Below are 13,887 nucleotides of genomic sequence, written 5' to 3'. Positions count from 1 at the left end.
ATAGCACATCTCAAGTATTCAAAGCACTTTGCATAACTTATCTCAATCATCTTTACAATGGCCCTCGAAAGTAGCCCAGCATTTTATGTGGGTGTTGAGATTGGGGAATTAGGCAAAACTTGAATTAGGGCCTGCTCCGCACACAGCCTTCTCTCTTAGCTGCCAGCCTACACACCTCCTCTCACAACCACATTAGCTCTGCTGAGCTTATTCTTTTCTCCTTCAAATGTGGCACATCAGGTTGTTTATGGAGGAATGCATTGCCCTCCCTCTTCATCATTTAGGAGCACAACTGCTCTATCAATTAAGATTAATGAGGGAATCAGGATTCTGCACTTTTTGGTCAAAACTGCAGGTCACCTGTGATGGCATGACACCTCAGGGACCTTGTCATGCCTCTTCCCTATTGATTTTAGCGCAGCATACCCCCATATTCAAAACATGGAGTCTGTGGTTGCCCCTAACAACAGTTGGGCCTAGAATTCTGGCTCTCAACAGGAGACCTCTTATGAAATTAGCTTCCCACTAGATTAAGGCACTATGCGGAACCAAAGTGAAGTCCTGCAGAGTTTACAATGTAGTCACACAAAAGGTGTTGTGGGAGGGTGGTGCGGAGGGGAAGAAAGTGATTTGCTAAACTAAGATTAGTACAGGATGGTACAGTGGGACCCTGCTGTAGTTTAATTATCTGACGATCCCTCTGTGAACAGCAGACTGATTCTCTGCCCCTGCATTGAGCTCCTTTAAGGCTCTCCGCGGTTCGCGAGACGGTGGTTGTTCCTTTATTGCATCTTAGTGGTGGGGAAATTAAAACACCTGCCTCACCTAAGAAAGAATAACCACTCTACATCTTGGATTTGTTCAGGGAAGAAATGTTCAACAAAGGGAAGAACGATTGCTGCTTTTGGCATGATTGTCTGAGAGTTAGTTTTTGCCAACTAGGGAGTCCAGCCTGACCAAGGCTGTGCACACACCATACATTTCAATCATATTTCAAGCACATGGCTTCCCCCAAATAATCCTGAGAACTGTAGCTGATGCCAAGATAGCTGAAATTCCCATCCTCCTTAACAAACTACAGATTCCAGGATTCCCTTGAGGATGTTGTGCATTTTAAACATGCTTTAAATCATAGAATCATAGACACGTAAGGTTTAAAGAGACCTTCAAGGGTCATCTAGTCCAATCCCTTGCAATGCAGGTACCACATCTAATTAATCCATGACAGATGGCCATCCAACCTCTGTAAAAACCTTCAATAAAGGAGAGTCCCACCTTCCAAGGTAGCCTGTTCCACTGGTGAATAGCTCCTCCTGTTCTAAGCCATACAACAAAATTCAGTGGAATAAAACACCCACCACAATTTTGACAAGGATTTCAGTGAAGACCTGGAGCTCACTTATCAGAACCTTTCATAACCCCCATTGTACTAGGCTCCTCTAGAACTGTCCCAAGGTCTAGTGCAAGCCTGTGACAGCAGTGATGTGCACCAAAGCCTACAAAGGCTTCTGGGCCTGCTTCTACCTACACGGTACATATCTGAGGAACATATACCGAAGAGGACTAAAAGCCTTGGACACTGTTGTATTGTCTGTGGCATTGGGGAACTGTAATCCATGCAGTGCCGGCGAAAGCAATCTCACAAGATCCCTGGGCTCAGATACTTATGCTTTTGGTGTGGCTTCTGGGGAGGCCTCATATCATCTGGAACAATGTAGGATCTGAGACACGTAGAACTCCCTGCATAAAATAGGTACTACCCATGCAAATTCACCACTGACCTCTGGTAGTCTCTAGAATTCAACTCCTAATACCACTTTAGGTCCAACTAAGAGCAAAACTACTTAATAATAATAATACCAACTGCACCATAGTAGTCACTCCTTGTGGTATTTCCACCTACCAGTTTCACCTTGGGAAACTTGGGCTACATGGAATGGGCTCAAGAGTATTCACAATTTGCAACCGTGCCCTGACATAAGAAGAGCCTGTTGGATCAGGCCAATAGCCCAATCTAGTCCAGCATCCTGTGCTCATAGTGGCCAACCAGATGTTTGCAGGAAACCTTCCAACAGGACCCAAGTACAAGAACAATCAATCCACCCCATCCCCGTGGTTTCCAGCAACTGATATTCAGAATATTGCCTTAGACCATGGAGGCAGAGCACAACTAGCTGCCATTGATAGCCTTGTCCTCCATGAATTTGTCTCATCCTCATTCAAAGCTATACACGTTGGCGGCCATCACTGCCTCCTGCAGGAGTGGGTTCCAGAGTTTCATCCACCCTGAATCATCCAACATTCAGCTTCATTGGCTGTCCACAAGTTCTAGGGTTATGAGAAAGGGAGAAAAACTCTTTTCTACCTACTTGGCTGTGACATATAACTATGAAAGGCACAAACTAGCTTCATTTGACATTGAGTGTACATTTGGTAGCAGACTTTTTTTTTTTTTTTTGCAAGGCTGTATGACAGAACATTGTGATGCATGTGATGGGAGAGATGTCATCAGGAATTAATCAATCAGCAGTATAAAACATTTTAGGCCCTGGTGTGGACACAAACTCTTGCTTGGAAGGCTGCATGGGATCAGCCTCTTGAAGAGACTGCTTCTTCTTTTACACCCCCTCAAAATGCTTACCTCCCACCACATGAATCCCCCTTGTGTTTCTAGTTTCTTCATTGTATGACAGCAGCAATGACATTTATTCTGAGTGACAGGGATGGAAGGATCTGTCAAATTTTGTTCCCTTGGTTTCTCGTTTTGCCAGTCCACATTTTGCAGCAAGTCCCATTGTGTTTTTCTCCTAATAAACACATATCCTTATGCAGTTTTGACTAATGCACACATTTTAGCACATGCTACCCTGAAATATGCATTTTCCCCCAAAACATTGTTTGCCTGGCGAACTGCAAAGCAAAATTCGGGTAGGCTCATATTTTGCAGGATTGCCGTGTTTCTTTTTGCATATTATTTTGGAAAGTGTCTCCCGGATAGATTTGACTTGAGTGGAAACCTGCATTGAATTGCTCCTCCATCCCTACTCAGTGACTTCCAGGCCGCTGCCTCCTACGAATGACTCTCCAAATCCAGACCCTGGGCATTGTTTTTAAAAAGAGTTATTTATTTATTTAATCTATTTAACAAGGCTTATATGCCACGTAATCATCAAAAAACATTCAAGAAGTTTCCACAAAACAACATAAATTAGTCATTAATAAAACTGATGAAATCAATGCTGAAAATAAGTGTTGACCTTCAATTCCTCTAAATTTAAGTAAAAGCAGCAGGTTTTTTAAAATGACATAATAAACTAAAATGACATGTTAAAATGACATGTCTGACTTTGCTTTCCTAAACATTTTTTTAAAAGCAAACGCTGAAAACAGTATTCTCAGACACCTGCTTAATATCAATAGGCAACAGTTCTAGAGTGTAGCTGCTGGCTAGTGTATGGGGTAGTACATGTGCTATCCCATTTGCTGGAGTTTCTAACATGCCATTTTATTTATTATTATTCAAATGGGGGGTGGGTTGTGCTTGTTTTTCAAGCCCTCTTGCCTATCCCAAGCCTTTGGGATGGGCTGGTGGAAATCTAACTCAATCAATCATTTAAATCACAAGTAACTAAAAGACTGGGACCCTAATTTCTCTTCCCACCTGTGACATGACCCATCCCACTTGTGACATACACAGAGATAGGCAAGCTGAAGCCCATGTAGGCAGGGATTCAGGTTTCTACAATTCTGCAACATCAGACTGCCACTTCAGATTTCAACAGGGCAAGAAAATGCTAATTCACTTGGGAAAGATTCTCAGCAGCATTTGAAGGCTCGCTCTTAGCTAGATTAATTTTCCAAACATGCAAATCTACAGTTCTCCAGTGTCTGAAGAGAAATGAAAGGGAAGGGCTCCTTAACCATATTTCTGCTGAAATACAAAGCGGTGTATAAATTAGCTAAGCAAATAAAAATCCCACTTGAGGCATTTTCTCACTAAAAGTGACCTTTCCCCAGTTGCTTTTCCACACAGAGAGAAAGATGTGGGTAGCAGCAATGCTGTGCAGAGAGAGAGAGAGACAGAGACAGAGAGAGAGAGAGAGAGAGAGAGAGAGAGAGAGAGAGAGAGAGAGAGAAGAGAGAGAGAGAGAGAAGGGTCAAGCAACTCCCTCCCCACTACCATCTTTCCACTGAAACTCACAGCCTCCCACAGCTGTTTTTCATTTGAAACAAAGCAAAATAACACAGGTTTTTCAGGAGATGGCTACATGATCTACAGTACATCCTCTTGTTTGGCTATGAATAATAATTATATGTGGTCTGAAACACTGATGTTACCCCTGCCTGACATTTGGAGGGATTCCAGTGTGGACACCTAGAGATTCAGACAAAGGAATAAATTGAGATATTTAGCTTCTAATTCCAATCCAGTGGCCACTTTGACTTCCTCTGGGACTCAAGCAGTCCTAGGCTCCTATTTAATAGACTAAAGTAATATGGCACACAACACACAGGGGCAAAGGTTGCATCATGATGATCACCAGGCCAGGAGATGCCAGCCTCTCTTTTACCAATGGTAGGAGAATGCAAGAGCCCCAATTCTAGTGGATGAAGTATGCATGTCTGTTGTGTCCAGAGGCCTGGGATTCTTTGAAATAAGAACCTGGACTCATGCTGTGCTTAGAAGATGAGCAGGTTTCGTTTTCAGTTTCTTGCTGACCCACAGATTAGCATTCTTCCTTCCATAATTCCCCTTCTGGTTACTATGGAAGTAATGGCAATGTATTTATGGGTAAATCTTCAGGAAACCTACTGCTCTGTATTGGCCCTCCTGGCTTGCCATACAAGGGACTGCCTGAGTCATCTCTCAGGGACTGGGCTTTTGGGGCCACATCTGCACCACACATTTAAAGCAGTACTCAACCAGTTTAAGCAGTTGCTACTTCCTCCTATTATCAAGGGAACTGTAGCTTGTGAAGGGGACAAAGAGCAGTTAGGAGACTCCTATTCCCATTACAGCTACAATTTCCAGAGTTGCATGGGAAGAGCAATTGATAGTTAAATCACCCTAAGCATTGCAGCTCTGTTAGGGGAGGGGTGTGTGTGTCTCCTAACAACTCTCATCACCCTTAACAAATGACAGTTCCTAGGATTCTTTGGGGGAAGCCATGTCTGCTTAAAGCTGTGTCATGGTGCTTTAAATGGGTAGCGAGGATGTGATCTTAGCTCCTGTTCTGCATCAAAAGCAGTGGCTTCCTCCTCCACAGACCATATTAATGTTGGTTTCATTGACGTACCCTCTGTGTGGCTTCCTCTTCATGTTGCTTTTCACCTACCTGTCTTGGGCTGGGTCACTCCATGCCCCATGGGACAGCGCTTAAGCCATGGATAGGCAAACTAAGGCCCAGGGGCCAGATCCAGCTCAGTCGCCTTCTAAATTTGGTCCACGGACAATCTGGGAATCAGTGTGTTTTCACATGAGTAGAATGTGGCTTTTATTTAAAATGCACCTCTGGATTATTTGTGGGGCATAAGAATTTGTTCATTTTTATTTTTATTTTCAAAATATAGTCCGGGCCCCCTCAAGGTCTGAGGGACAGTGGACCGGTCCCCTGCTGAAAAGGTTTGCTGACCCCTGGCTTAAGCCCTCTTAAGAGTGTAGTATACAACAAGGAGGTTATGTTAAAATGGTCAATAGACATGGACTGGCATGGTTACTATCCCTACCACCCAGTAACAATCGGTTAAAGTGGGCATAGGAAGCCAGAAAAGTGGGGCACTCCAGGTTATGCTCCTCACCTCAGCTCCCAACTGGCACAGAAAGGCAGCCAGAACAGCTCTGCCTGCCACAACGTTGGAGAAGCGTGACAAATAAGCCAAGCAATTACAGCTGTCCCTGGCTGTGAGTGGTGTCAGATGGATCCATCACTCTAATCAGAGCTCTGGCATGTGGAGAAAATAGCTTCCAGATAAGGGTACAGAGCTCTTCCCCGCCTCCCTTTGCGAAAGTCAATTTTTTATTTCATGTTGCAGTAATAGAAAATGCGACTTGGAAGCAAACCTGGGATCACCGAGCCGCTTGGGTTGTTTATTCTCAAAAGCCTCACCTAACAGACTGCACTCTGGGGTGGCAATGTCAGAGGAGGCTCTCTGACTTGGTGGTGGTGGTGGCTGTTTTGTATATAGAGAGGAAATTTGTCCTCACCACAACAGGTCCCCTCTCTGCTTGATTACCTGAAAGAGCAATACTCTGGAGGAGGAAATTTCTTAAGATGTATTTATAAAACATGAGTTGAGGAGGGGACCAGTTATCTGATGGATCTACAATGGGTATATCAAGATTTCCCCAAATGAGGATGTTGTAAAGGGGTTAGAAGTTCTATGGTGTCCTATGGGGTTGGGATGGTTCCAGCTGCAATTATTTAGTACTTCTTATCAGGCAACAATGGTACTTGAATGATCCCACCATGGGGCTATCTGGCTTCTAAAAATCTCAGAGGGGGATTGTGTGTATTCATGTTGTTCAAGTGTGGGGTAGGGGAGCCTCTGGATAATTCAGCTTCTTGGAATTTTATATGTTCTGAAGAAAGAGCTGAAAGTCTAGTGCTACAGTAAATGTTTCCCCGATTTAAGGCAGAAAAGTACTCTGTACTAGGCAGTTCTGACAACACTTCTGGGAGACACTGAAACAGGTGTACGTCAGAACAGGTGTGGGAGAAATTTCATCTTGTAGATTTCACTCAACTACAGCTCCCATCATCCCTGGTCATAGACCATGCTTTCTGGGCCTGATGGGAGTTGGAGTCCAGCAAGACCTGGCAGGCCAATGATTCCCCATACTGACTTCAGGCAGTGGAATGAAGAAGTTTGTTGGTGTAAGGTGCCAGAGAATCCCACAGAAAGCAGAATTCAAGGTGAATACTGGCATTCTTTTGGGGGGTGAAACGTCCATGCAGTTTCCAGGGAAGGTTATCTTCTCAGGTTGGTTTTCCACATCCATAGTAATGAATGTGTCAAAGTCCATGTGTCAGTGAAGAGGAGGATGAAGTTGACTCAAGAAAAGTAGAATAGTGAAGCCCTTGCCCATTACAACTGAAGACCGTCAAAGTTATTATGGAACCAGCAGAGTTGTACAAAATCCTGGACTGACTTTTGCCTGATTAGGAAGTTATAGCCTTCACTAAGTGTCACCCTGGTGGCTTAGTCCACCTCATTTCTTGTCCTACTCTTTGAGAGTAGCATTTGACAGAAGCCCCACATCCTGAAAGCTGTTGACATCTGCAGATGCCAGGGAAAGATGCTCAGTGGTAGAGATACTGCATTGCAGGCAGAAGCTCCTGTGTTCAATCCCTGGTAAATTTGAGTAGGGCTAGTAATGCCCCTTGTCTGAAGCCAAGGGAGAGCTGCTACCAGTCAACGTAGACATTTCTGAACCAGATGGACCAGTGATCTGACTCAGTAAAAGCTACTTCCTATGTTCCTAAACATTAGGAGTAAATATAATTTGTAAAGATTTGGTTGTCTATCCAGTGGCATCCCAAGGAAAAGAGGCTAAGGAGGGAGGCTAGTCTTTCATGACTCTAATAAATGTCATGGATGCAGCACTTGTTCAGCCCTTGTGGCAGAAAATATAAGAGCCCTGCTGGGTCAGACCAAAATCCACATTCACCCCATACATTTAAAGGTAAAGGGTAAAGGGACCCCTGACCATTAGGTCCAGTCGTGACCGACTCGGAGCCAGCGTTTGTCCGCAGACAGCTTCCGAGTCATGTGGCCAGCATGACTAAGCCGCTTCTGGCGAACCAGAGCAGCACATGGAAACGTTGTTTACCTTCCTGCCAGAGTGGTACCTATTTATCTACTTGCACTCTGACATGCTTTCAAACTGCTAGGTGAGCAGGAGCAGGCACCGAGCAACGGGAGCTCACCTCGTCGCGGGGATTCGAACCGCCGACCTTCTGCTTGGCAAGTCCTAGACTCTGTGGTTTAACCCACAGCACCACCCGTGTCCCATACATTTAAAGCACCACAATACCACTTTAAAACAGTCCAGGCTTCCCCCAAATAATTCTGGGACATGTAGTTTGTTAAGGGTGCTGAGGGTTGTTACGAGACCCCTGTTCCAGAGCTACTATCCCCATAGATCCCTGGGAGGGGAAACGGATTGTTAAACCACTCTGGGCATTGCAGCTTTGGGGGTGGGGGATAGGGGTCTCCTGACAACTCTCAATGCTCTTAGTGAACTACAGCTCCCAGAATTATTTGGGGGAAGCCAGGACTCTTTAAAGTGGTTTCATGGTGCTTTAAATGTATGGGGTGTATGTTGCCCTAGTCTAGCAGTCTGCTACTACAGTGGACAACTTGGTGCCAAAGGGAAGCCCATGTGTAGGACATGAGTCCAGTAGCCCCCCTGCCCACCTTTCCCAGACTTGAAAAGAGAGGGTTTTTAAACTCACCTGTCCACCCCTCCCACATCTCCTTGACCATATACGATCCCACTGGAATACCAGGACATGCTTTACTTACCGTACAGAATGATGCTGGCGTTGGTGTTTCCTAGCTGGTTGTAGGCCACACAGGTATAGTTTCCATAGTCCTGCTCAGAGACATTGAAGAAAGTCAGGCGGGAGAAGAAGGCCTTGTTTTCCACTTTCAACCCTTTCTGTCCTTCAATGAGCCTGAAGTAATAGGAGATAGCAAAGATAAAAAGAGGAAGACCAAGAAATGGTGACAAGTCCGTGATGGAAGCTAACAGAGTTAGCTGGCATTGCTGCCTATAACTGACTGCATTCGAGCACCATAATTAGATCTGAGCATTCACCAGGGGCCAATTCTGATGCCATTTTTTGGGTCCACGTGATCCCTTGTATGGAGAGATTTCATCAAAAACATAAAATTGGAATGGGTTATCTAAGCCATTTATCTGGAGCTGAGAAGCACTTTCGTGATGTGGGATCATTGGATTCAAGCGTCCTTTCCTTCTCCACCTTGCAGATCCTGCCAGAACAAACAGCTCAAGGCAGAAGATTCCTTTGCCAGCTGCCTTTTAAGGAGACTCCATTGATTTGTCCACAGCACAGATAAACAATTCCAATGAAACTTGCACCGGCTCAGTGAATTCCAAAGGAGGAGACTGTGAATTCTAATGCTACACTAGAAAGGACCTTCAAATCAGATTGCAGTAGGAAGGGAGGGAAGAGGCCAGCGAGTTCCATAGTTTAACTATGTGCTGCATGAAAGACTTTCTTTAGTCTGACCTGGATCTTACAGGATTCAGCTTCCTTGAATGTCCATGTGTTCCAGTGTTATGAGAGAGGGAGAGAAACTTTTCTCTATCCACTCTCTCCATGCCATGCCTTATTTTACACACAAGGAACAGACACTAGGCAAAGGAACAGGATGCAGCTGAAGAACTCTGCAAAGTGTCTGCTGGGGGAATGAAATGAGGTTGCTGAGCATATTTGGTAGATGTAAGACACTTTAGTTTTCCCCCACAGTTACACCCCCCATAGCCTGTGTCTCCCCTCTTTGGTACCTGATTCCCCCACCCTGATACTCTTGTATGCTGCTTAAAAGAAAAAGACAATGTGTGTGTCTCTTTGTTTGTGTGTGTGCTATGCTTAGCTACTTTTCCCCACAGCCTCTTGCTCTGTGTTATTGCCCTGGCTTTTGATCCTGACTGACAGCACATTGGAAGCTCACCACGTGATCCACAACTTAAAACAAATGCCTTAATCAAATGGACAATATCTCCAAATTTGTGTTTTCAATGGACCTCTGCACTGTGGAGATAATTAGCAGAGGAGAGCTCCAAGGTCTGGGGATTTCTGTGGGAATTACACAAGCAGAGAATGATTCTAATTTGATAAGTAAGTCTCACTCACAAACTGGGGTGGAATTGTTACAGTGGAGCCTTGCTGTACCAATGAACTTTGGCAATGAGGGCTGCTATTAAGCATAATTCCATGTTAGACACACAGATGAGGATATTGGGGTGAAGGGGCTGTGCCACATGCAGAAGATTACCACTTGCTTGCAGTATTATTACTCTTAACTCAGTGCCATCAATCTACTTTGCTGAGCAGCGTACAGGGAAAAGGTCCCTAATTTTAAGGAGCATACAATCTAAGACCCCATCTGTGCCCTGCATTTAAAGTAGTACTGTGCCACTTAAACATTCCAGGTTTCCACCAAAGAATCATGGGAACTGTAGTTTGTGAAGGGTGTTGAGAGTTGATATTCCCCCCTACATTACCCAGAGTTCTCTGGCAAGGGTGACTGATTGTTAAACCACTATGGAAACTGCAACTCTGTAAGGCAAATGGGACTCTTTTAACAATTGTCAGCACCCTTAAGAAACTATAGTTCCCATGATTCTTTGGGGAAGCTTTGACTGTTTAAAGTGGTATCATAGTGCTTTAAACATATAGTGCAGATGGTCTCAATGTTGACAACGGGGATAATAAGAAGTTGGGTGGAAGAAGAAAAAGTGGCAAGCGAGTGTGAAGGCAGGAATTGAAGACAGCAAAGCTAAAAGTAACATTGGACAAATGCTAGCAGATTCCCTTACAAGTTTGGAAGTTAATCCCCCTGCTTTGAAACATTAATGGGGGGGGGTCATTCACTTTGCATTTCATTGTGATCCTGCTTAATTAACACTTTACAAACCAAAACATGAGCGAAACCTTCCAAAATGTGCCCTTTTTAAAATTTTGCACTGAAGTTCTCTGAGAATAGAGAGAGAGAGAGTACAAAAGATGTATAGTAGAGGAAATATATATAATAGTGACCCTGCCTCCAGGCACATATATGTTAACTGGAATTGCATTGAAAATACATACAGAAAGAGAAAAGAGTTCAGAAATGGGAATGAGTTTTGTTCTGCAAAGAGTTTTTAATAGAAAATATGTGCTACCCTATTTATGGAAATGGGAGCAAACTGAATTTAATAAATTTGGGGAAATAAGAAACAGAGGAAAACTAAAAATGAAATTCATCCTTCCATAGAATTAGCCCCAGTTCTTTATCCACACTCAGTCGCTGAACGACTGCAGAGAAATGTGCTCATCTACCCCACCAGCACCATGCTGACTGTACTTAGGGTGGAGCGGCTGTCCGTTTTCTAAGAGAGCAAGTAAATTCTGATGCAGTGATGGTGAGGATAGGTCCTGCTGAAATATCCTAATATCAGTTACAACTAATCCTTCATGTACCTTTTGTCATCCTTGTACCACTGGAACTCAGCTGATGGAACTGCAGAGGCGTCACACTGGAGGATGCCTTTTTGTCCCACCGGCACCCCGGTGTTCTTAGTATCTGAGATGTATGGCGGGTCTGTAGAGAAAGGGACAAGTTGAGGGGTTGTTCTCTGTGGCTTTGGAAAATCAGTTTGCTCTGCTGTTTCTTCAAGGTCCTTCCCCTCTCCAGAGTTTTGCTTGTGCCAAAAACAAACTGCCAACGACAGAAGGTTACTTGGCCAGATGCGCTTGAAGAGTCAGTGATCAGATCCTGGCAGTGAATACTCAAAGGCTATTTTACACGCATTCTCAAAGGAACCAGCTCCAAACTATCTCTTAGACACTACCACTGCCCACACAGTTCCACTTTCTAACTCCTGCCCACTTGATCAATGCATCCTCAACTCTCTGCCACTTTTCAAGTCCTGTTGGTGCAAGATGTGTGTTTTGAGAATGCTCATGTGTGCAAATGCATGCGAGTCCATGCAGGAATGTGACAACAAACACATGTGTATGCCTAATTGACTACGGACTTACCTGTGTGTGAATGAGAAATGTGTGCACTTGTCTGAGTTCTGAAATGCGGGGTATGTGTGTAAATCAGTATGCAAGCATGCAGACAAGTGTGACCCATTCATTGGGTGAACTGGACATCTGGCCTAGGCAGCATCATTTCTGCTGGGATGTCACTAGAAAGAGATGCTCCCAATTTACCATGTTACTGTTCAGCCCCCTTTTGGAAGATTTACTGTGGTGCAACAAATGTTGGTTTGTAGCTCAAAGGCAAAGCATGCACTTTTCATGCAGGGCGCTATATCCAACATTCTTTAGTGGATGGCTGAGTTTTAGTGTTCTGCAACAGAGGAATCCAACACAACCGTCGCACTAGCACAGGCATAGACAAACTCGGCCTTCCAGATGTTTTGAGACTACAATTCCCATCATCCCTGAGCACTGGTCCTGTTAGCTAGGGATGATGGGAGCTGTAGTCCCAAAACATCTGGAGGGCCAAGTTTGCCTATGCCTGCACTAGCAGAACTCATGCAACAGAATGGTCAATCCACAATGCAATAAAGTGACCAGCAATCTGCTTATGCATTCTCATGCTCAATGACATTCTGCTAGCACAAACCCTTTTTTTTTTGCCAGTGAAACAAGTATACTGCTACATAACTTTAACTTAGCGCTACATTGGGTACGACTCAGAAGGTTTCAGGTTGGACCAGCTTCATGTAAGGTAGCTTCATATGCTCTTATTTTATCTCTTGCAGGTATTTAATTTATCTCTTGCAGGTATTAAAAGGTGCAGAGAATATGCCAAGAAAACACAGAAAATGCACCAAGAAAGACTGTGGAAATCTTTCCAGCAGCACCCCCCCACTACTGCTAAGCTGCAGCAACCTACACCCTGCCCTGCAACAACCTACCCAATACTCACAGTTCACTGTGACTTTTACTCTCCGCACAACAGGAGTGGCGACATCGTTGGATGCACTGCATTCGTACTCCCCTGACTGCTCCCGAGTGATGCCAGTGATCTCCAAGTACTCGTCTTCGCTCATGAATCCCACGGCTGCAGAAGAAAGAAAAGGATCAACTTTGACTATGCAGCAGGACAATGTGGCTGGTGAGATACCTAGAAACAGTGCACAATGTTCTCTGGGCATGCATCTTTCACCTGGCACTGCTGCTGCTGATGGGAGTTCTAGATACAGCCCTTAAAACGGTCTTTTCCATTTGTTTGCCTGGATATCTTGATGTGGAGGAAAGGAGCATTATATATAAATGAGTTGGTAGGCAGCCAAGCTTGGCAGGCTGCCATTGATAATCCACGTGCGGAAGACACCAAACCCGCTGGCTCCTTTGAAAATGTGTGTGGGGAGCAGGGAGTTCCCTTCACTGTCAAGAGGAGAAATCCCCGGTCCATGGCTTTCAAGCCGAATCAAAGTGCATACTTAGCCTCATTTAGCTTACGTTGATGACCCCCTTCAGCAGACTTGAGTCATGCATTTGTACACACATTACCAAAAGAAATAAGAGTTCTTTCCTGCAGTGGTGGGGGCAGTTGGTAAAAGGAGAGAGTCTCCATAGTACTAGAGATATGTTTAAGGTATAGACATAAACTGGTTTTGCCCCAGTTTCACTGCCATGGTTGCCACCGCCGCCTCAATAATATCAAGAACCGGAATGTCGTGAAAGGGATAAGCAAAAAGGAATCCACCCCCTCCCCAATACAATTCCCAAGGCTCAAAGGTTGTGCACACAGCATGCACTCAAAGCACATGGCTTTTTCCAAAGAATCCTGGGAGCTGTAATTTACCCCCAAAGAGCTGCATTTCCCAGCACCCTTCACAGACTACAATTCCCTGCATTCTAGGTGCTTTAAATGTATGGTGAGTATGCAGTCTTGGGATAAAGTAAAATGAGATAAACTAGTTTCAAACTGGATTGCATTTGCAGTTCAGACATTCCCTCAAAATGCAAAACCATTAGATTATATCAGCATTAAAATACCTTTGGTATAGTGAGTCATTTTTTTGCAAATTGGAAAGTTCAAGTTTGATTTTGAAATGTGGGGAAAGGAAGGAAGAAACTTTACCAATCCCTTTAAAGGATGGCAGAAGGGTGAGGAGGAAGAGAGACATAAATA

At 44.3% G+C, this 13,887-nt stretch overlaps 1 protein-coding gene across 10 annotated transcripts in view; it reads right to left on the bottom strand.

Moving 5' to 3' along the window:
* Nucleotides 1–13,887, bottom strand: part of NTM (neurotrimin) — an 808,067-nt gene that overhangs the window by 13,624 nt on the left and 780,556 nt on the right. For all 10 annotated transcript variants that reach the window (XR_014542117.1, XM_083588965.1, XM_083588967.1 and 7 more), the window contains exons 5-7: nt 12,676–12,810; nt 11,214–11,334; nt 8,527–8,678 (exon numbers count right to left, since the gene is read on the bottom strand). Coding sequence is in view for 9 of the 10 variants with exons in the window: in XM_083588965.1 (XP_083445091.1) it covers nt 8,527–8,678; nt 11,214–11,334; nt 12,676–12,810 (408 nt within the window). In the remaining variant the exon portion in view is untranslated. The remainder of the gene's footprint in view (nt 1–8,526; nt 8,679–11,213; nt 11,335–12,675; nt 12,811–13,887) is intronic.

The sequence above is a fragment of the Podarcis filfolensis genome, assembly GCF_964270895.1.
Source record: "Podarcis filfolensis genome assembly, chromosome: 15".
NCBI classification, from domain to species: domain Eukaryota; kingdom Metazoa; phylum Chordata; class Lepidosauria; order Squamata; family Lacertidae; genus Podarcis; species Podarcis filfolensis.
This window is presented reverse-complemented; position numbering and strand designations above follow the sequence as displayed.